We start from the raw sequence: 23387 nt of genomic DNA on the forward strand, positions 1-23387 counted from the left end.
CAAGGCAAATATATTCTTCCTGAGGTGAGGTGCTTAGAGCTAACTGCAGCACTCGAAATGGGGACTAACCAGAGCTCTCTATGTCTGTAATATAACATCCAGCCCTTTGTATTCCAGTTCTTGAGATATTTTTATACAATTTTTTTTTGTACAGTTCCAGTAGTTCTCAGTAATTTCTGTACTTGGATCGCTAAATCTCTCTGTTCCTCCACTGTTCCTAGCTTCGCCCCATTTGGAAAATATTCTGATCTATTTATCTCATTTGTCCTTATTGTCTCCATCTGCTACAGTTTTGCCCATTCACTTAATCTATGTGTCCCTTTACAACCTTCTGCTCCTGTCTACACTACCTACTGTGTCACCCAAATTGGTGGAGTCAGCAAACTTGAATACACGACTCTCTCTATCTCTTCATTTATAAATATGGTGAAAAACTAAGGCCCCAGTACAAATCTCTTGAGTGACGCCATCAGTCACATCTTGCCAATTGGAGCCCATGCCCATTATCTCTACTCCCTGTTTCCTAGTCCGCCAATTGCCTCTATTTCTATGCACTCCCTTTTTTGTTCACCCTGAGCTCCTTATCTGCTACATTTGAAAAACTATTCAAGACTGGGGGCCAGCTGTGTAAAATGGGAGCTCTTCTCACAGCTGGATAGGAACAATTATTATGTACCTTAGAGCTGTGAGCTTTCCATATTTAGTCCTTCAATTCACTTCACTTCACTGTCGCTGGGTCAAAATCCTGGAACTCCCTTCCTAACAGCACTGTGGGTGTATTTGCAACACATGGACTGAGTGGTTCAAGAAGGCGGCTCACCACCACCTTCTCGAGGGCAATTAGGGATGGGCAATAAATGCTGGCCTAGTCAGCGACACCCACCTCGCATGGAAGAATGAAATAAAACTTGCTGCTCTACCAGGCCGTTGCAGAGACTGGAGCTGGGATGCTGGTTCATGGGGAGTTCTTGTTTACTACTCCACAGCTCTGTTTCAACTCATCTTGGGGGATGGGTGGTTGGCTGGAGACCAACTTCTGAAGGGGAGAGGGGTAGCCACGGTACTTTGGAAGTGGATTTTGATTTACAATTCTGCAGCTAGGAGCTGCATGTAGTTGAGAGTCAAGGTCTTTGCTTGTTCATCGATTGTCACCTTGCTATACCACTGCGTGCACAGTCGGAGCTTAACGAATTGTCTTCCTCAGTATAAGCATCTTACCCTGGTTGCGGGCTATTTCAGGAATTGCTAAAGGCTTCCTGACTTCTGTTATGAAAAAAATGTGTTGGGAGTTCTCTTTGAGCTGCTAAATCCAACAGATTCTTCCATTTGCTTCAATCTTGTTTCTGTTAACCTCGTTCATTAATAAACTAGAGAGAGATATTTTCAGACTTGAAATAGGATCTGTCAGTGAGAAACAAAAACAGAAATACCTGGAAAAACTCAGCAGGTCTGGCAGCATCGGTGGAGAAGAGCACAGTTGACGTTTCGAGTCCTCATGACCCTTGAAGGGTCATGAGGACTCGAAACGTCAACTGTGCTCTTCTCCACCGATGCTGCCAGACCTGCTGAGTTTTTCCAGGTATTTCTGTTTTTGTTTTTGTTTTGGATTTCCAGCATCCGCAGTTCTTTGCTTTTATCTCTGTCAGTGAGAGTTGTCCACCAGTTGGGAAACATAGACTGTGTGTTGTGGTGCCAGTGCACATTTTCAAAATGAAGAGGTTTCATTGTTCTTCACCCAGTCTGCTGCTTCAGACTACTTTACAAATAACGCTGGGAAGCAAGAACTTGTCTATGGCGGCCATCAAAGATGAGGCAAAAATGATCTGTGCCCATCTCGAATCATGAGGGCACTCTTTTTAAATCAAGCCATGAAAATTCACATCCCACCACTGCTCAATGACTGGTGTCCAAAATCTCTGACCCGTGGCTCACCCACCACACTGTCTAGCTAGCAGGACCAACGTATGTTAAAGGTGGGATTCAACACATATAGTTTAAAAGACAAAGTCAGGAATTCGCATTAGCGCGCATTTTAAAAGCTGGGAGACTTACTTTAACATTAATCCATCACACAAAATGGAATTGACAGTTCCTGACTCAAACTAAATCCACTGTTCAAATTAATTACAATTTCAGTATTTCAGCCCAAGTTTCGTTTTTGGTGTGGAAATATAATGCCTGCTTTCCCTGCTGTTTGAGAGTTGTTATTCTGGGATCAAATTGGTTCCCACTATCCACACAGTCCATACACGGCAAGTCCAATTGGGTTGGAGTGTTACATACATACACGCGCCAAAAAGTGTTGTTGCCTAAATAGGTGGCAATCCAACCCCTAACCAAAGTGCCGTAAAGTCAAACGTCCACGTGCTCCCGTATAAGGCGAGAGGCTTTGCAAGCTGCAGTCCCTGGCAATCTGATTCTGAAGCCCTGCTATATTTGAGCTTGTATTTTATAATCTTACTCTTCGAAAATCTCCAAGATCCAACAAAAATTCAAAGGACTGTTGTTAAATTGGGGCACCAAGATGCATTATTAACAATATTGAATGCAAATTAAAGCAAACAGTTAATTTTAAACTAATTAGTTTGAGAGGTTCAATATGCAGACCTGTCAGAAGTACAGATGCTTTGATAACCCTGCTGTAGATGGTTGTGAACATACGAAATAGGTGCAGGAGTAGGCCATTCGGCCCCTCGAGCCTACTCCGCCATTCAATAAGATCATGGCTGATCTGTTTGTGTTTCGAATCCCACATTCCCATCTACCCCTGATAACCTTTGATTCCCTTGCCCAACAAGAGTCTATCTACCTCTGCCTTACAAATATTCAATGACCCCGCCCCCACCACCTTCTGAGGCAGAGTGTTCCAAAGTCGCACAGCCCTCAGAGAAAAATTTACCCTTATCTCCGCCTAAAAGGGCGGCCCCTAATTTTAAAACAGTGCCCCCCTAGTTCACCCACAAGAGGAAACATCCTTTCCACGTCCACCTTGTCAAGACAGTTCTGGATCTTGAGTTTTGATTGAATGCTCTCAGTTGATGAGAAAGAGTTGTTATTAAGTAACTGCTGAAAACTAACCTGTGTCGTTGACAATGCAGGTGCCACCCTTGACTCAGTGGCAGGATTCAGAGTTTGAATATCACGGACTAAAGCCCCAGCTCCTGCGACTTGAGCACGTGATCTAGTTTAGCAATTGTGTACAGTACTGACGGAGTGCTACACTGTCAAAGGTGCCATCTTTTGAATGAGATGTTAAACCAAAGACTGCCCCCTCAGGTGGATGTAAAAGACCCCATGGTGCTATTTGAATAAGTGCAGGAGTTTGCAGTGAGGGGGAGGGAGAGGGGGTGGTTGGGAGGTGAGGATTCTCCCAATATCCCTCGGATAACATTAAGCATATTATCTGATTAGTTATCTGACCACGGTTTGTGGGGGGGTTGTTATCCACACATTAGCTACCATACCTCTCAACATTGCAGCAGTGACAATGCTACAAATATACTTGATTGGCTGTAGGGCGCTTTGGGATGTCCTGAGGTTACGAAAGGTGCTATAGAGATGCAAGTCTTTTGTTAATGGAGTGGCCAGTAATGTTGCCAATTGCACAGAGCCATTCTAACGCATTCATGGTGCCAGATCCCCTCGTGCCTGTTCTAACTGCAGGAGCTGTTGCACTAAAGCCATAAATCCGATCCTCAAGTTTTGTCTCTTGTCCACACGGTTCACTCCTGAATGACAGGACTTTCGATTGACTGACTGGATTTGAGGGAAGAGAACCAACCCTCAGTGCTCTCTCGTGCCATTTGTCAGCAGTGGAAATGACAACAACGGAAATAGGTTGTTTTCAAGGAATTTTTGGCTTTGTTCCAGACAGGATGTGCTGCCTTGATTAATCACATTTTAAAACTGAAGACAGCCCTGTTGCTATTTTGCATGTCAAGGAGAGCGGATGCAAATTATGGAGGAATCTTGGAGAGGCACTGGCTGGACCCTGCAGCTGACCTCTCAATTGTTGCAAAAATGTCTTAAAGAGCCCCCAACTTCTTTAAATGTCCAATGGATCATTAGCTACCAAAATTGGGGAGGGGGGAGGAAATTGTCAATGATTTTGGATTAAGTCATTTTGTATAATGATTAAGCTATGGTGCAAATCAAAAACGACACTGCCTGATTTCATTATAACATTGGCAAAATACTTAACCAGATTCTGCTATTGCATCCATCTTATGGTCTTATCTGCTGCTGTTGGCAAATACTAAATGTTCTGCTACAGGCAACAGTTCAAACAATGAATCATTAAGGCCAACTTGCACCAGGGCAGCTACAGTTTCTTCACTTGCAGATGAGTACATGTATTTTTGTCAGTTTGCCATATCCTTGAACATTGCGTCAGAACCCATGAATACACTCACCCATATAGAACCATAGAAAAGTTACAGCACAGAAGGAGGTCATTTGGCCCATTTGTCCATGCCAGCCTGAGGACACTCTCTAATCCCATCTTCCTGCACCCAGCCCATAGCCCTGCAGCTTACAGCACTTTAGGTGCAGATCCAGGTACTTTTTAAAAGAGTTTAGAGTTTCTGCCTTTACCACCAACTTGGGCAGCGAATTCCAGACACCCACTACCCTCTGCATAAAAAAGTTCTTCTTCATGTCCCCCCTACACCTTCTGCCACTTATCTTGAATCTATGTCCCCTGGTTCTAGAATTCTCCACCAAGGGAAACAATTTTATCCTGTCCACTCTATCTATTCCCCTCATAATTTTGTAAACCTCAATCAAGTCACCTCTCAGCCTTCTTTGTTCTAAGGAAAATAACCCCAACCTATCCATATCTACCTGTCATCCATTTTCTGTTTAGAATTCTTGGCTAAAGGGAACATAGGAGCACCCATCTTGTGTTGAACTCCCCCTTATTAAATGTGGTATGTACAAGTCCTAACCTCGGGGATGTGTTCCAATACAGAGTTGACGTGGTCTTTGTGCCTCCAATGCCCTGTGATTTTCCCGTATTCGGCCATTGGCTGTCGAAAGCAACGCCCAGATATGTTTTTTTTTCTGGATGCTTACAGCTTCATGTTAGAGAGAGCTCACAAGCAGAAACTATGGACATAAGAAATAGGAGCAGGGGTGGGCTTGTCAATCCCTTGAGCTTGCTGCAGCATTCAAGAGGATCGTGATTGATCTTTTACCTCAACTCCACTTCCCCGTCCTATCTCTCGATTCCCTTAGTATTCAAAGATCCGTTGGCCCTGTCTTGAATATATTCGATGACTGAAAATCCACAGCTCCCTGGGACAGAAAATTTGAAAGATTCACCACTCTTTGAGTCAAGAAATTTCTCCTCAACTCAGTCCTAAATGGCTGACCCCTTCATCTTAGACTGTAACTTCCCGTTCTAGATTCCCAGCTAGGGGACACAACCTCCCTGCATCTTCCCTATTCCTTTACATGTTTCAATGAGATCAACTCTTATTCTACTGAACTCGAGGAAACATGGATCTAGCCCACTCTAGTTACCCCAGGAATCACCCTGGTGAGCCTTTGCATTCATTCTGAGGCAAGTATATCCTCCTGAGCTGGTCTATACTTCCCCATAATGGCTAGAAAGATGACGCGTAATGTAAATTCCGCCATCTATAACCTCCTTTGTATTTTTCTGCTTCTCTATGGATTTTACCAAGGTTTTTGATAAGTTCCCACACGGCACACTGATCAACAAAGTAAAAACCCTTGGGACTTAAGACAACTTGAATCCAAAATTGGCTTAGTGGCAGAAGGCAAAGGGTCATGGTTGAAGGGTGATTTTGTGACTGGAAGGTTGTTACCAATAGGGCTCAGTACTCAGCCCCTTGCTTTTTTTTTGGTAGTTTATGTTAATGGTTTTGACTCAAGTAGGGGACTTGATGACGAACTTTGCAGATGATACAAAAAAGTGGCCGTGAGGTTGACAGCGAGGGTGAAAGCTTTTGGCTGTGGGAAGATATAGATGAGCGAGGGCAGGAACGTGGAAAATGGAATTCAGTCTGGAGAAGTGTGAGCTAATGCATCTTTGGGAGGTGCATCAAGGCAAGGGAATACACAATAAATTGGAGGACACTGAGTAACGTGGAGGAACCTCGGAGTGTATGTCCACAAATCTTGAACGGTAGCATGCTGGGTCGATAAGGTGGTTAAGAAGGCACATGGCAAGCATTCCATTATCGGCTGAAACATAAAATATAAAAGCAAGAAGATCCTACTCTAACTGTTTACAACACTAGTTAGACCACAACTAGAGTATTGCATACAGTTCTGGTCACCACATAATCAGAAAGATGCAACTATACTGGAGAGGGTGCAGAGATGATGTACAGAGCACCTTGTCAGGACTGGAGAATTTTAGCCATGAGGAAAGATTGAATAGACCGAGGTTGTTTTCCTTGGATCAGAGAGGACCGAGGGGTAATGTAATTGAGGTGTATAAAATTATGTGGGGCCTAGGCAGAGTCAGTAGGGATGATCTATTGACTTTAGCAGAGGAATTGAGATCCTGGGGGCATAGATTTAAAGTATTCGGCGGAAGGATTAGAGGGGAGGTGAGAAAACATGTTTTCACCCAGAGGGTGGCGGGGAGCTGGAACTCGCTGCCTGAAAGGGTGATAGAGGCAGAAACCCTCATCACGCTTAAAAAGTCCTCGAACGTCCGCTTGTAGAGCCACGACCTCCTAGGCTATAAACCTACTGCAGGAAGGTGGGGATTAGCCTGGTTAGTACTTTGTTGACCAGCATGGACACGATGGGCTGAATGGCCTCCTGTGTTGTAAATGTTCTATGATTGTAAACAGAAAGTGCTGGAGTGAACTTGGCAGCATGTTCAGCATGAGTACGGAGAGCGGCCAATGTCTGCTCCAATCCATTCAGTGACTGTCCGAAACCTTGGTACATTCATGTAAAACTGTGACCAAATTGATGTCTTTGCTTCTCCTTTCTACAGCTTCCCGGTTGACCTGTTGAACGGAACAATTTTAAATGACAGTATGTGAATTGGGAGAAGCATAGTAGTGGAAATTGTAAGCAGTTGTCAGTTAAATTATCCTACATGGCCACTTCATAAATTTCAGCTCGGAGTAGTCTGCCCTGTAAACACCTTTCCGATCCTGAATTCTCAGTGATAAATGACTGTGGAGGCAGGCAGATATGATCAGGGCTATTTATTAGGCGACCCTAACTTGGGCCTTTTTCAGCTTTTATCTGATAAAACTTGTTCTGTCATTTCAAATCAACGCACAAGTTATTTCTATTCAACCAAAGCATGGGAATGTAGGAGCAGGAATAGGTCATTCAGCCCATCAAGCCCACTCTGCCATTCCATATGATCGTGACTTCCACTTCAATGCCTTTTCCCCCACACTATCCCCATATCCCTTTATGTCATTGGCATTTAGAAACCTGTCAATCTCTGCTTGAGACATACTCAGTGTCTGAGCATCCACAGCCCTCTGGGCTAGAGAATTCCAAAGATTCACAAATTGAGCACTTGTTGCTTGTGTCTTTACAGAGGCCATTGTGTGGGACGTAATTCTAGTTCAATGAATTTTAGACCGTTGTTGGGAGCATGGTCAGTTCGATGTGTGGTTAAAGTCAAGATCATCGAGGGACTTTATAATACCACAAATCACAACAGTGACTTCCATAAAACAAGATTCTAACGTTTAGGGAATGCTGGAGGTAAAGGTGTCGACATGTACTTTTTTTCTGTTGAGTGTGAATGCTCCTGTTTTCTGGAGGAATTCACACTGTTGGCAGGCCACCCAACGCATTATTTCCCAGGCACAGTGGGGGGAAATAAAATAAGCATCCAGAAAAGAGCTATGAAAGTTAAATACTGTTTTGGCGAAGGTGATAATGGGACAGTCCAGGGAAAGTTGAGATAGCTTAAGTTATGGTATACAACATACGCTATAATTTCCTTGGGTAATAGTATATGCCATTAGTGCCACTTCCTGGCTGCTGGAAGCTCAAAGCTGAGATGGTGCAAGTAGCTGATCAGCGTGGCTGGTGCTTCTTGAGCCGTAATGCTGAAACCATCCCATTAAGACACCGAGATAAAAAGCAAAATACTGCGGCTGCTGGAAATCTGAAACAAAAACAAAAATACCTGGAAAAACTCAGCAGGTCTGACAGCATCTGCGGAGAGGAACACAGTTAACGTTTCGAGTCCATATGACTCTTCATTAGAACTAAGAAATATAGAAATGAGGTGGAATATAAGCTGGTTTAAGGGGGGTGGTGGGACAGGTAGAGCTGGATAGAGGGCCAGTGATAGGTGGAGACAACAAAAAGATATCATAGACAAAAGAACAAAGAGGTGTTGACGGTGGTGATATTAGCTAAGAAATGTGCTAATGGGGACATTAAGGGTAGAAAGCAGGACGAGCAAGGTACAGATAGCCCGAGTGGGGCTGGGGTGAGGGGAAGGGATCAAAATAGGCTAAAAGGTTGAGATAAAACAATGGATGGAAATACATTTAAAAATAATGAAAATAGGTGGGAAAAGAAAAATCTATATAAATTATTGGAACAAAAAGGGGGGGATTGGAAAGGGGGTGGGGATGGAGGAGAGAGTTCATGGTCTAAAGTTGTTGAACTCAATATTCTGTCTGGAAGGCTGTAAAGTGCCTAGTCGGAAGATGAGGTGCTGTTCCTCCAGTTTGCGTTGAGCTTCACTGGAACAATGCAGCATGCCAAGGACGGACATGTGGGCATGAGAGCAGGGTGGAGTGTTGAAATGGCAAGCGACAGGGAGGTCTGGGTCATGCTTGCGGACAGACCAAAGGTGGGACACCAGCCTTTGTGTGTTTAGTAAAGCCCAAAGGTGCGATTCTCCGTCCCTCCGCGATCATGCTCAGTTATTGAAACAGTTGAGGCTCCTACTGCGTTGATGTCAGATCCACCAATTCAGCTTTCAAATGTTAAAAGAGGAAATGGCAACACACCGGTCAGCGCCTCATTAACTGTTTGGCTGCTTTATCAATTTAAGTCTGTTTAAAAGCAACCTGGAGGGATAGGTTTTGAGTCAAACTCTTGTCCCCGACCCGCATCATGAATGTGAAGCGCTGTAATGAACAGGGCCAGCGAGACAAATCATGGACCTTGGTGATTAGCACCGTCTGCATCGCCCTCTCCCAGGCCCTGGTAATGAGCTGTTGTTCTTTTTCACTTCAGTGATGTAGAACCCCAAAGATGGGTTGCCCTTTTCAAGATGCACAAGATGGTCATTTCAGGAGAATACCTCTATATTAGCAGTTTGTATATAAAGAAAGTGTAGTTCCCCTTGTATAAGTTGGCTAGAATAGTGAACTCTTTTAAACTGTCTCTCCAATTTGTCTTTAAACGTATCAAAAATGTTTTACACACACTGCCTAACGAGATGGCCATGTTCACCCAGCAAGACCCCAAGTGCTACGGCAAGTGAGTGGCTACTTAACCTTAGCTTAGGAATTACTAGACACAAAAAGACCGAGGTCCAACTCCTTCACCTTCGACCATTCTGATAGTGGCATGGTGCAATGACAATGAAATTGTTGATTAATTATATCACCCAATCTCCATCAATTAGTCCACAACCGATACAAGCATGATTGAAAGACTTGTATAAACAGGGTGTAATATAATCACTAGTATTGTAGCCCAGAATAATACACTCTGTGATTATTGGGGAAGGAACTTTAGTCATGACATGGGAAGAATCCATTACTCCTTGCGTAGAGCACAGGGATCTTTTAACATTTACTGGAACGGGTGGATGCGTCTTTGGATTGATGCCCCATCCAAAGGTTGGTGCTTCTGGCAGTGCAGCACCCTCTCGGTGAGTACTGCAGTAAAGTTTTGGCCTGAATTGGGCGCTGGAGTGGAGCTAGAGCTAAAGCAGTTTGAACTCTTGAGGTGAGAAAGCTACCATTTTATCTCCATTTCACGGTTTAAAAATTCTAACACAACCCCACTGCTTCGTCACTTGGTAAGTTTGAGATCAAGGTCTCAAACTTGGGCTGAATGATATTACACCAGTATTGATGACACTCATGTTGGCAACTCTGACAGAAAGGGCAGTTCCTGCATGAGCTGGTGCCATGTTTGATGCCATTTTAGCAATTATGCAGATGGTAAGTTGTGATTGAGAAAATGTAAGACCATGTCAGTTGCTGTTTAGAATTGGATTGCTGATTAGTCTAGACATGAATCTGGATGAGAAATGAGGGCAGTTTAAAGATTCTGAAATGATTAGTTGTATCATTGTATCAGATGGAAGTTCTTTATAAAAAAGACCCTTTCCTACATGTATGGAAGTCCCATCAATAAGTGAATAAGGTTGATCTATCTCTTCCTCCCACCCCAGCAGTCCTGACATGCATCCTACATGCAGGCCACTTATGAACTACCTGTGCAGGTAGAGAGACCGATTCAGGTCAAAAACCAGGATTGGGACTCGCACCTTGCTGTAACGTATCTGTACTGTCCTTGGCTGTAACGTACTGTAATGCCCCTCGCTCGGACGCACCACACCGCCCGCCCCTGGCTGCAGATCACCCCCTGGCTGCAGATCACCCCCTGGCTGCAGATCACCCCCTGGCTGCAGATCACCCCCTGGCTGCAGATCACCCCCTGGCTGCAGATCACCCCCTGGCTGCAGATCACCCCCTGGCTGCAGATCACCCCCTGGCTGCAGATCACCCCCTGGCTGCAGATCACCCCCTGTCTGAAGCAAGTTGCATATTGTTGAACACTTATTGCTGTACGGAACAGAGATGATGAAAGCAGAGATTTTAATTGTTGTGTCTATGGCACATTGAGCTCCTCAGAATGTATAATAGCACAAATCCAGAACTTGTCCACAAAGGTTATTTTATCCTTTTAGCAGTCTGGTTGCTTACAACTGCGTTTAAGTGATGAATGAGAAACTGCTTTTGATCCATTGGCATTTTGCAAGTTGGCCACAGTGCACGAGGAGCTCACCATGTAACACTGCCCATCGAACAGGAGTTGCATTTCAAGCATTTACTTGTGTGAAACACATTTTATTATCTCGTAAAGCACCGTGTTACGCAAGTGCAAAGATCACTAAATTTCTGTCCCAGACGCTGCAGCTAGGTCGTATTTCATGGGAGAGAAAAAAAAGAATGATTTGGGTAAGTTTCTCTTATTGTCCTGCAGTTTTGTTTTCCTTGTGTGGTTGGCATAGTGCCAGCGACCCAGCTGCTTCAGCATGCCTTATCTCCGTGTATCTTCACTGAACTACAATTCAGCTTGGGAACTGAGGAGGAGGGGGAGGAGTGCTCAGACTGATTTGTCTTCTCACTCCCATGCACACCGTGTTCTTACACATGTTCCACGAAACGAAACTGCCGATGCTTCTTGAGAAGGACACAGCTGGCGTTTCTCTCTCTCTCAGGGCTCTATGCGTTGGCAGTGTGTTCACAGTGCGGAGAACTGAATAGATGTATTATCTCCGCTGATTGAATTACTCAATGTCATCTTAGTATTAATCTTCCCCCGAGCTGCTTCGTTTTAGCTTTTTTTTCAGTTTGATCTCTGTTTGTAGTACTCATTTTATTTTTGAAAATTTGTTTGATCAGTGTTCCACGTCAGCTTACCGATTGTTGACTCATGCACTAAAATGAGCTGCTTGGACCAGTCTTCATTAGCTCTGTACTGTGCAGTGTTTACAGCTGTTTTCCCCCCCCACACTACCTCCCCGCCCCACCCGACACCCCTGCCAAGTGGAACAAAAACACTTTCTCCAAGGGCATTTAAACACTGCTATAAGGAGGCCATTCGGCCGATCAAGTCACCGCTGGCCCTCTGTAGAGCAATCCAGTCCGTCCCGTATCCCTGTTCTATCCCCCTAACCCTGCAAGTTTAATTCCCTTAAGTGCCCCCACCCAGTTTCCTTTTGAAATCGTTGATCATTTCCACTCCGGTCACCATAACTAAAAGGATAAACTAACCATCAATCTTTGGGTTGCCACTATTGTACACTCTGAAGAAACCCTAGAACCAAGAATTAAGTCCCCTGCTTCCGTTACCTTTGATTCCTCATTGTGGAGACACTTGAGATTATTCAACCCCTTTCAGAGGGGAGTTGTGTTGCAGTTAGGGGAAAGACCACCCCAATTCCTGATCTCAACAGAACCTGTCTGCTCTTTCCTCTGTTATTTGGAGGTAGGTTCCATGCAGACTATGTATCAAAACTGCTGTGAGTGAGTTGGTGGGGGCAGAAGAGAGGAGAATATAGAGGAGTTCACTATTGGTCCTGAAGAATCCTGCTCCGGACACTATGAAGTAGGCTTCGTAGTCTTCAGTATGTAACAGCAAGTCTATTATAAGCTCATAACTATATACGTATATACCAGACCCTACTACAACGGCCCCTCTCCAAATTATTGAACATTATCTTCATTAGGGTCGGGAACTTCATTGTTGGAACACCCACTGGTAACTAACTGATGTCTCTCCTTTTCTACTCTGAAGGCGGTGGCTTATCCTGTGCCAGCATTCCCCCTGTGATACCCTGTCCAGGCAGAATCACCCCTGTGATACCCTGTCAAAGTAGGGTCACTCTCTGTGATACCCTGTCCAGGCAGAATCACCCCTGTGCTACCCTGTCCAGGTAGGGTCACTCCCTGTGCTACCCTGTCCAGGTAGGGTCACTCCCTGTGCTACCCTGTCCAGGTAGGGTCACTCCCTGTGCTACCCTGTCCAGGTAGGGTCACTCCCTGTGCTACCCTGTCCAGGTAGGGTCACTCCCTGTGCTACCCTGTCCAGGTAGGGTCACTCCCTCTGATACCCTGTCCAGGTAGGGTCACTTCCTCTGATACCCTGTCCAGGTAGGGTCACTCCCTCTGATACCCTGTCCAGGTAGGGTCACTCCCTCTGATACCCTGTCCAGGTAGGGTCACTCCCTCTGATACCCTGTCCAGGTAGGGTCACTCCTCCTGTCTGAACGTCGGTACGTTTTCTCCCCAGGGAGGGGTAGAGCGACAGGAAGAAGGAGCATCACTTCTCAACAAACAGAACTGAAAACGATTGCAATACTTTTACCTTTGTTGTGTTAGTAATCCTCCAGCTATTCCTCTCTCCCTTTGCACTGATGAGTAGAAACAGTTAGGGCTGATTGGGGCAGTGAGAGGGCCACATTGAGCAACTGGGGCCCCGCTGCATTTGCAGTGCATTATTTGAGTACATTTTTATCTATTATTTTGGAACAATCTTCTTTGGAGGGGAGTGGTTGTGAATGGGCGTTGAGTGAAATAATTAAGGCACACTGAGCCAGTATCGGCCGGGTCAGTGGTCACTCACTTGGTAAGATGATGCCTCTGAGCCACAAGGATTCAGGTTCAAGACAAAAATCAAGGCTGACACTCCAGTGCGGTACTGAGGGAGTGCTGCCTCCTGGAGGCGCTGTCTTTTGGATGAGATGCTAAACTGAGACCCCACTTGCTCGGGTGGATGGAAAAGATCCCATAGCCACTATTTGGAAGAAGATCAGGGAGTTCTACCTGGTGGCCTGATCAATACTTATCACTAAATCAGCATCACAAGAATCAGAATATCTAGATTTTTCAAAATTCATTAACAGGGTGTGGGCTTCACTGGCTGGGCCAGCATTTATTGCCCATCCCTAATTGCCCTTGAGAAGGTGATGGTGAGCAGCCTTCTTGAGCCACTGCAGTCCATGTGGTGTAGGTACACCCACAGTGCTGTTAGGGAGGGAGTTCCAGGATTTTGACCCAGCGACAGTGAAGGAACGGCGATATATTTCCAAGTCAGGGTGGTGAGTGGCTTGGAGAGGAACTTCCAGGTGGTGGTGTTCCCATGTGTCTGCTGCCCCTGTCCTTCTAGATGGTGGTGGTCGTGGGTTTGGAAGATGCTGTCTAAGGAGCCTTAGTGAGTTGCTGCAGTGCATCTTGTCGATGGTACACACTGCTGCTACTGTGCGTCAGTGGTGGAGCGAGTGAATGTTTGTGGATGTGGTGCCAATCAAGCGGGCTGCTTTGTCCTGGATGGTGTCCAGCTTCTTGAATGTTGTTGGAGCTGCACTCACCCAGGCATTACTGTTTGTGGGAGCTTGCTGTGTGCAAATTGGCTGCCGTGTTTGCTCCAACACTGCAGTGACTACACTTCAAAGGTACTTCATTAGCTGAAGTGGGCTTTGAGATGCCCCGAGGTCATGAAAGGTGCTATATAAATGCAGGTCGTTCTTTATTTGGGACTACAGTGATAGAATAGAAGGGAAATCCTAAATTGAAGGATACTGAAGAGGGGAAATGACAGGCTGCCTTGTGAATGAGATGTAAACAATTGTTGACAGAATCGATTCAGTTCTGAATTCCATCTTCGTTGGCTATTTACTTCCAAGTTATTTTTAGCAGTGAAGTGTTTAAAAGAATTTCATGCCATTTTTAAAAAATAATTCCCTTCCATGCGGCGCTTGGTCTTTTGACGCAGCTCTAGAATTCCTGCTACATAGAAAGAAATAATGTGCATTTATACAGTGCCTTTCACAACCTCAGAACACCCTAAAGTAGAATGGGACATTACGATGTAGTCACTGTTGCACTGTAGAGAAAACCACAGCCAATTTGCACACAGCAAGCTCCCACACAGGACGTGATAATGAGCAGATAATCTGTTTTATTTGTTGGTTGAGGGATAAATGATGACCAGGACATTGTGGGAACCCCCCCCGCCCCCTCCACCACCCCCCCCCCCAAAACCCGGCCTCACCTTCTGTAAAATAGTTCATCCGAGAGGGCAGGCTAGAAGCTCGACTTAACGTCCATTTGAAAGATGGCACCTCTGACCATGCAGGCACTCCCTCAGTACTGCATCGACAATACCTGCATGGATTGTGTGTTTGGGTATCTAGAGTGGGAATTGACCCCACAGCCCGCTGATGCCAAGGTGAATGTGCTACCACTGAGCCAAGTCTCACACCTTTGGAGTCCGTATTTCATCTGCCGACCCCACGCGTTGCCTGGCTCCTGCAGTACTGTAGCACTTCCGCAAGGTGAACGGTACATGTTAAATGCAGAAATGTCGGAAGTATGTCACCAAGTATCCTGAATGGGGAAAAAGCCAAGGAGTAGGACTAACTGGATTGCTCTTGGAAAGAGCTGGCACAGACTCGATGGGTCAAGTGGCCTCCTCAAGTGTACTGCGTGATTCTATAATTCTACAAATACCATTGAGGAACTAAAAAGACATAATTTGTAATACTCAAGACGGTTTCATTATATCCTGGTGCAGTGCAATCTCTCTAATTCAGTTGCAATGGTGCCCACAATGGATGCCACACGTGCTCAGTTGATTGAAAGCCTTGTGTGGTAATTATGTTGTTGCCATTGGCCTTCCCCGGCAGCAGGTTACTGATGCTGTTCTTTCTGGAACAGCCTGAGGGGGCTGGTTCATAAGGTGTTTCTCTCCTCCAAAAGCAGCAGAACTTGAGCTAACGGGAGTATGAAGGTCCTTTGTGTGCCCCTTTGCTCCCACTCAAATTAGTAACTAACCCTAAGTGTTTGACAGATTTTTTACATTTCAACCTTGTGGCATCGATAGAAATGTGTAATGCTGGAATGAAAATTGTCTCCTGATCTGCAGCCCAAAAGATACAATTAACAGATTAGTTTCATCCTGGAGGTTTATTACTAGCGGTGTTCTCCCAAGGAATTGGGTCTGAAACCAGCTACCATCTTCATCAATGACCTGAGCACTGTTGTTGGCAGCTAATGTGAAAATCTGTGCAAGGGTGAAGAGTGTATAGGAGCGCAGTCAAACGCAAAGAGGTTTAGTTATGCAAGGGGGGGGTGTGGTGTGCCACTTAATGACAAAGGGTATTTAATTTCGATAAATAATCATGCATGTTGGTCGGGCCACACAATATATATGTTTCCTTTGTAGGGAACAATACTGAGAGAGGTTGAGAGGGGAAAAGATCTTAGTGCGCATGACTCATGACCAGCGTAGAGAAACTGTAGCCAAAGCTGCCTGTATTAGGTTATTGGATTCTGTGAATGGAGCTTTTCAGTATAAATTAAAGGACACCATTTTGACATTGTACAAGTTACTTAATGATCCCCACGATGTTGTGGGTGATATATTAACTCGGGGAAGGGCCAAGAGGAGAGCGACAAGAATGATTCCTAGCTTAAAGAGCCTCAGCCACTCAGGCTCAAGGACCTTGCTGTGTTTCCAGGGAAGAAGCAGACTTAGAGGTGACCCTTATTGAGGCCTATAAAATAAAGTGCTGGGTAGTGCCTCTATTGGCAGATTATTCCGGTTTAAAAGGTTGAGGAGGACCAGAAGAGTTTAAACTGCGTGAGTGCAGGAGTCGGCTGAATGTTAGGCGGCCCTTTTCCCAGAGAGCGGCGAGTCTCTGGAATGTGCTGCCGGCTGGTGTGATGGACCTCAACTCTCTCAATCCCTTTGATCTGCCCCTTGCTCGTCCTGCTTTCTACCCTTAATGCCCCCATTAGCACATCCTTTAGCTAATATCACCACCGTCAACACCCCTTTGTCCTTTTGTTTATGACATCTTTGGCCCCCACCTATCACTGGCCCTCTATCCAGCTCTACCTGTCCCACCCCCCTTCTACCAGCTTATATTTCATCTCATTTCTATATTTTTTAGTTCTGATGAAGAGTCATACGGACTCGAAATGTCAACTGTATCCCTCTCCGCAGATGCTGTCAGACCTGCTGAGTTTTTCCAGCTTTTTTTGGTTTTGCCCTTTGAGAGGGAGTTGGGCTGATTCCCAACGGAGACAGAGGCTGCCCCGTGGAGGTCAGTGTCTTTATACATTAACATTTGGTCCGTGTGTATCTCCCAGACTGCTTTCAATCACTTGAGGAATTTTCCAGAGCCTCTTTCGTTCGTTAGCCTTGGATTTTTTTTCTCTCTCTCTTTGTTGCCTCTCCCAGGAGACTAAGCGGCTGCAGGGAGTGGGGAGGAAATATTTTAAGTCACGACGCTCCAGACATTGAGTGTGATGAGGCTGGATGGATCGGTTGGCCTTTCCCTGCCCATCTATTTGTTTTTTTTGTATCTCATTTACAGCTTCTGAATTTTTCCCTTTTCTATTGTCCACAGGCCTTGTTAAAACTGGACTGCCAGGGTTTGGTCGCCAGGCTCATCCAGGATTTTGTACTGCTCACCACTGCGGTCGAAGTGGCCCCGAGATGGAGAGAACTCGCCGAGAAACTGGCCAAAGTTTCCAGGCAACAAATGGAAGCTTATGAAGGCCCCCACAGGGACAAGAACGGGGCCATCGAAAATGAGGTGAGGTTATTCGGCCTGTGCCAGTTTCGCACAGCTCAGGTCAGCGCGCGCACAATCTGGAGCTGGGGTTTGTAGCGCTGTATCAATCCACATCCCGTCTTAATCGCTGTTGTAGGTCCAAATGTCTGTTCCTGGTAGAGCGTTTTATGCTCAAACAATCTACATCTTTCTCTTTAAATCGTCTAACCTCATCCTGTGAACCATCTTAGCTGCATATTGTTTAATTATCAAATCGTCAGTGGAAATATTGTCTTTTAATTTGGTTCATTAAAAACCCTTTTATAATTTATCTCCAATGCTCTGACCAGTTGTCTTCCCAGAATCACTGTTTCCTCCACACTTAAACAAGCTCTCCCTAATTTGGCATTTTCAGCAGTTTTCAGGACAGTGTTGCCTCTCCCCAACTCCAGATGATAGAATGGTTGCAACTCGGGAGGAGGCCATTTGGCCCGTCATGTATATGCTAGCTCCTTGCAAGAGCGACACAGCTAGTTGCCCTCCCCTGCCCTTTCCCTGTAGCCTGCGGATTGTATAATCATCTGAAGAGAAACAATCTCCTTTTGAAAGCCAGGATCGAACCTACCTCCGCTACAGTCCGACAGAGCATACCAGACCCTAACCAGTCTCTGTGTAATAAAGCTTTTCCTCATCTTGCCATTGATTCTTTCACCATTCACCTGAAATTAGTGCCCTCTGGTTCTTGACACTTCCGTCAACAGGAGCAGTTCCTCCCCACTTGTTTTGTCCCTTTATGGTTTTGAGCACCTCTGTCAAACTTCTCAATCTTCTCTCCTGTAAGGAGAACAGCCCCAGCTTCTCCAATCCATCCGCATAACTGAAGTTCCTCATCCCTAGAACCAGTCTCGTGAATCTTTTCTGCAGCCTCTTAAAGTCCGGACTCAGAATTGCATACGATACTCCAGTTGAGGCCAAGTGATTTATAAAAAGTTCATCATACATTCCTTGCTTTTCTTCTCACTGCTTCCATGTACAATGCTCAAGATCCCATTTTCACTGCCTGGTCTGCCATCTTCGATGATTTGTGTGCGTATACTCCCAGTTTACTCTGCTCCTAGAATTTCACCCTTCCGCTTATATTGTCTGCCCTTGTTCTTCCTACTGAAAGGTATAACTTCACACTGCTCTGCACTAAATTTCATCTGCCACATGTTCGCCCATTCCACGAACCCGCTCACCTCCTCTTGGAAGTCTATCACAATCCTTCTCACAGTTCACAATGCATCCACCTTTTGTGTCATCTGCACAGTTTGACATTGTGCCCCGCACACCTCAGTCCATAGGCGTTATCATCTGTCGAGAAGAGTTATTGGTCTCAAAATTCGCCATTTCTCTACTTCCGTTTTAGAAGCTGGAGGCTGATTTTTTTCAGCCGTCCTGCCCAGTAGAAACTGCCAAAAAAGAGTGGGCGATGACCCATTGTCACTGTGGGTGCAGCGTTGTTCTCCTGGGCCTATTGTTGGGGGTAACTGCAGCAGCTTCAGAGTTGGTCAGTGGGCCAGTTTAAAATGGAGGTCAGGGCCCAATGACACCTATAGGACCCCCCCCCCCCCCCCCCCCCCGTTGTCAATTCAGGGTGCCGTGCATGCTCGTAACCAGCTGCGGGTGCATTTCCATCAGAGGCCAGGAGAAGGAAGCAGGAGCGCTCCTCAAGACTTCATAAACCCCGCCCGGGATGCTTCAGCTCCAGTTTTCCAAACACCCCGCCACCCCCCCCCACCATTATCCATTTCTCAGGTTGTGCCCCTTCCCCCTATGCGGACTGGGGGCAGCAGCCTGATCTGAGCCGGTTGGGCTATCCCAGGGTGTTATCTCTTTCCAGTGACAATGAGGCTTGCGAAGGTCCCCGATGTGGACCGAGCTTCGTCGCTTTGGGAGGAGCTTCACCCGTGTGTGTGTTGCGTTATCAGGGACTGTCAGGACTTGAGATTTAAAGCTTTTCACCATTGAGTGGGAGACCCCCCAATTTGAATGCATCCTCTCTTCAGCCATTGTTTCCTGCTCCCCTCACTCCTCCTCTCCCCTGCTTTCCCCACCTTCTTTCCTTCGTCCCCTTCGCTCCCAGCCTGGCACAAGCCTCCCTTTTCGGGCTTCCGCCCGGCATCGAAAGCAGGCCACCCTGTCTCAGAGTAGGAAGCAGAGACGCCCGCGCAAACGGAGGCAGATCAGACCTCACGTCACCCTCCCTAAGGCGATGAGGAGTGGTATGTGACTGAGAGAAAAGGAATGAAACGCTGCCAAAGTGGAACGCTTGAAGATGCGCTTATTTCCTTGAAGATTGCGGCAGTCGCACAGGCGAATTTTAACGCTCTCGCGTTGCCCTGTTTCACACACGCTCTTTGCCGCCCTCTCTGATGCGGCTGTTTTTAGTCTCGCTAAGCAGCAATAAGCAGGCAGCCATTCCCAGACTCCATCCAGCTGTTGCCTGGACGAATGGCGTGAGGCACACCAGAGGTGCCGCTTTGCTGCCGATCTGACTATCGGCCCTCTCTTCAGCCCAAGGCCGCCCCCCAAACGCGGCTAAAATAAGCTGTGCCTGTGCGACACCGTCCGTCACTGGATAGCTCGACTTGCGAATAACAAGATCCCCAATGTCAGCCAAACCTTCCCTATTTCTCCTTGTTAAAGTGCAGGAATTCCTTAGGCCTTGAATGGTGGGGCGTCACAAACTGGTTCATGGCCAACGATGCACTGATAGGTGGGAAAGTGCGGTGGCCAATTTGTACATAGAGTTAAGGCCAGTTAATCTGTCTTTTGTGGCCTTGGTTGCAACATTGCACCTTAACCTAACCCTCGGAGGAGCACTCTTACTGCACCAGTGTGACACCGAGAAACTTTGGAGCCGACTTAAGGGTGCTGTTGCGTCTGGCATTATATCTCGTGTGCTTGAGTAATTTCTGTTTCACCCGGAGCTATCGTGTCGCTTTCAAGAAACCTGATTGTATGTGTTTTCTAATCTAACAGGTACACCGTGACATTACACCCTGTGCTAAACCTATCTATGGTATAGGGATGAGAGGAACACGGTGTGCCGTGCCAGGAAAAAATAAATATGCTCCGGTTGCTTGAAGAGTTTAGATTCAACAATCAGTTTAACTCAAAAAATGCAAGGGTTGAATACTGAGAGAATGGAAATATGTTTGTTAAACATTACATTCGGCAGAATAGTTTCCTTCCCACCCTCCTATTCCCACAGGCATGGAATGGGATGTTTGGACTTAATGCTGGTCTAGCAGTGCTCCAAGAATCATAGAATGGTTACAGCACAGGAGGAGACCATTTGGCCCCTTGTGTCTATGCTGGCCCTCTGCAAGAGTAGTTCACCTAGCGCCACTCCCCTGCCTTTTCTCCGCTGCCCTGCAAAATCTCCCTCTCCTTCAAATAATGACCCCGTTCTCTTTTGGAAGCCACCATTGAACCTGCCTCCATCGCGCTCTCAGGCGAAGTGCGTGCCAGATCACCACTTGCTACGTGAAAAAGGTCTTTCCCCCATGTCTCCATTGCCTTGCAGTTGCCTCGAACCTGTGCACTCTGGTTCTCAACCCTTCCGCCAGTAGAAGCAGTTCCTGTTAATCTACTCCACCCAGACCCCCTCAAACTCGCTGGTATCTGAGCCGGTTTCTGGAGTGGTCCAGCCCGCTAAGCGCTGAATCGTGTAGATTTAGGATGGGGTAAATATTCTGGAGTTTCCTCTTGTGTCCCTTTGAGGAGTATTTAAATGAAACTTCTGCTCGGGGAGATTAAAGGGAGGGGCTGAAGCCCATGACCGGGTAGATTGTGCGAGGAAAGTGTGGTGGGGGTTGGGGGGTGGGTGGGGGATGTTTTCAACAAGAAGCACTTCCAACCTCCATTCTCTGATTCCCGCCTTGGGACGTTCCAGTGCATTAAAGACGCTATATAAATGCAAATTGTTGTTGAGGGGATCGCAGTCAAACTGATCCCGTCATTATTCAAGAGTAACACAAGCATTGCCTTGGGGGCCTCACATTAATAATGCTTAAGAGCAAGAACCCTATGTTGCCTTGTATCTCCCTCCTTCCCTCTATCCCCAGTAACCTAGGAAATGGTGGGTTGGATTTCAGAGTCATTAAGTTTCAGTACAGCTGGGCTACCCAATGTGAGCTTGTGACAAGTGGCAGAACTTCCAAAGTCTGGAGCTTCTCCCGTTGGTAAATGATTTGCTTTGGTGGTTTCCAGCCTGATGGGATTGGAAGCTTCCCAGCTGTTTCTTTCCAGGGCTGCACCCGAGACACGGGCCATTGTGAGTTTGCTTTATTATTATAGAATTATGCAGTCCGAAGTGTCTTTCCGCAGAGCTTAATTGAGATTGGGGGAAAGGGTGCAGTCAGTGTTGGGAGGCAGGCATCCTGTTGTTACTTAGCGAAACATGGCTGGCAGCAAGGTTAGACCCAACTCAAACTTAAACTCCGCAGTTAGTATCTCACTGACTCCTCCCTTTGTCTGCGGTCTGGTCTCTTGCAAGTGATCAGACTCCAGTTTGGCTAGGTAAGTCTCATACAGCCTCTCAGCTGTCAATAGATCAGAAGGGTGCAGCAAAGATGACGAAATGGAAACACCCTTTGCCGGTAGGAGGACTGGTGTGTTTTACCATCCTAAATGGCGCTGTCTAGATGCAAGTTGTTGTTGTTGTTGTTGTACACGGCGTCAGGACTAATTGACTTGTGCTCTTCCAGGCTATGTGGAAACCAGCCTACGACTTCCTGCTGACCTGGAGCGCCCAGATTGGAGACAGCTACAGGGATGTGATTCAGGAGCTGCACCTGGGACTGGATAAAATGAAGCACCCCATCACCAAGCGCTGGAAACATTTGACGGGGACCCTCATCTTGGTTCACGCCCTGGAGATTCTCAGAGCAGCAGCATTCAGGCCCCCTGACCAGGACGACATTGCTATTTAACCTGGATGTCCCCCCGAACTTGTCACGGGGAAGACGTAGAGTGAAGTCCAGCAAGAGTGGGGATGAGGGGTGAGGGAGTGGGGGGGAAGAGTGACTGAAAGATTTTTTGCCTTGAACGACTCGAGCTGTTTGGACCCAGTTTCTCGAGACTTTTGCCAGCCGGACTTAACAGACCCTCAACTGAGGCATTTTCCAAGTTGCAAAGAGACTCGGTTGTTGGTTTTATCTTCGCTGATGGTTCAAACTGTCACTGTCAAAGGCAAAAGCCAGCCTGGCCCCCCTCATCCATGACTTTTTAAGAAGCCCCACCTCGTTTTGTGACTCAGAAGCGAACCCTGATAGCTTGTTTTGCACAAAGGAATCAATCAAATTATATATATATATATATGGGGGAGGGTGGGTATGGGTGAATTCACCATTGGGTTATTAACGAACAAAATTCCAACTAAATCCTGTTAATGTCTCTGAATTGTCCTTTAGTGTAAAGAGACGCTAACCTTTCCATTGCATGGTTTCTGCCTTTTGAATAGCACTATTTTTTGGGGTACTATTTTTAACTGTGTCAAAGGTCTGAGCAATGTCCCGGAATTGTTCTGCAGCCCACGTCTTAAGAAATTGACTGAATGTAGTTTTTTTTAAGCTTTGTAAATACAGCAGGATTCCTAACTACCTCAGGTACACCGCTTTGCCCTGGTCTGCTTTTAATCATGAAAGTTCTCCCCTTAACCCCCTTCCCCTTGTACCAGAAAATCTCTGTGTGGTGGGGTCGTGGTCAGCTCAGCTCTGTGCTGATCCCCAGCTGTCTGCCTGGTGTTCTGCCTTTTCAGGCTGAGGGCTGAAAGGTTTGCGAAGTTGAAGCTGGACGTGTCGAGACAGGTCCGCACTCTGAGCGAGGGAGCTGGTCCCAGCCATCGCATTCTGGAATGCTGAGCGGTGCCACTCGGGTTATTCAGCAGTTGCCAAGCTCAGGCAGTGTTTTCCCTCCCGGTTTCAAGCGGCGTAGCTTCGGGTCTTTGCAAAGCAATGGAAAATGCTGCTGGGCAGGGGTAGAATGAGGAGGAGGAGGGGGAGGATTCAACACAGTTTTTGAAAGGTGGAAATGCTGTGAGAATACATAGTCAGCCAGGATT

The 23387-nt window shown here is 46.4% G+C and overlaps 1 protein-coding gene across 1 annotated transcript in view; it reads left to right on the plus strand.

Moving 5' to 3' along the window:
* LOC144672860 (SH3 domain-binding protein 4-like) overlaps window positions 1-22988 on the plus strand; it is a 38200-nt gene extending 15212 nt beyond the window's left edge. Inside the window, exons 3-4 of the mRNA XM_078534844.1 lie at window positions 17132-17320; window positions 22033-22988. Of these exons, the coding sequence (XP_078390970.1) occupies window positions 17132-17320; window positions 22033-22257 (414 nt within the window). The 3' untranslated portion in view covers window positions 22258-22988. The remainder of the gene's footprint in view (window positions 1-17131; window positions 17321-22032) is intronic.
* The last annotated feature ends 399 nt before the right edge of the window (window positions 22989-23387 follow it).

The sequence above is a fragment of the Cetorhinus maximus genome, unplaced genomic scaffold, assembly GCF_964194155.1.
Source record: "Cetorhinus maximus unplaced genomic scaffold, sCetMax3.hap1.1 HAP1_SCAFFOLD_123, whole genome shotgun sequence".
Classification (NCBI taxonomy): domain Eukaryota; kingdom Metazoa; phylum Chordata; class Chondrichthyes; order Lamniformes; family Cetorhinidae; genus Cetorhinus; species Cetorhinus maximus.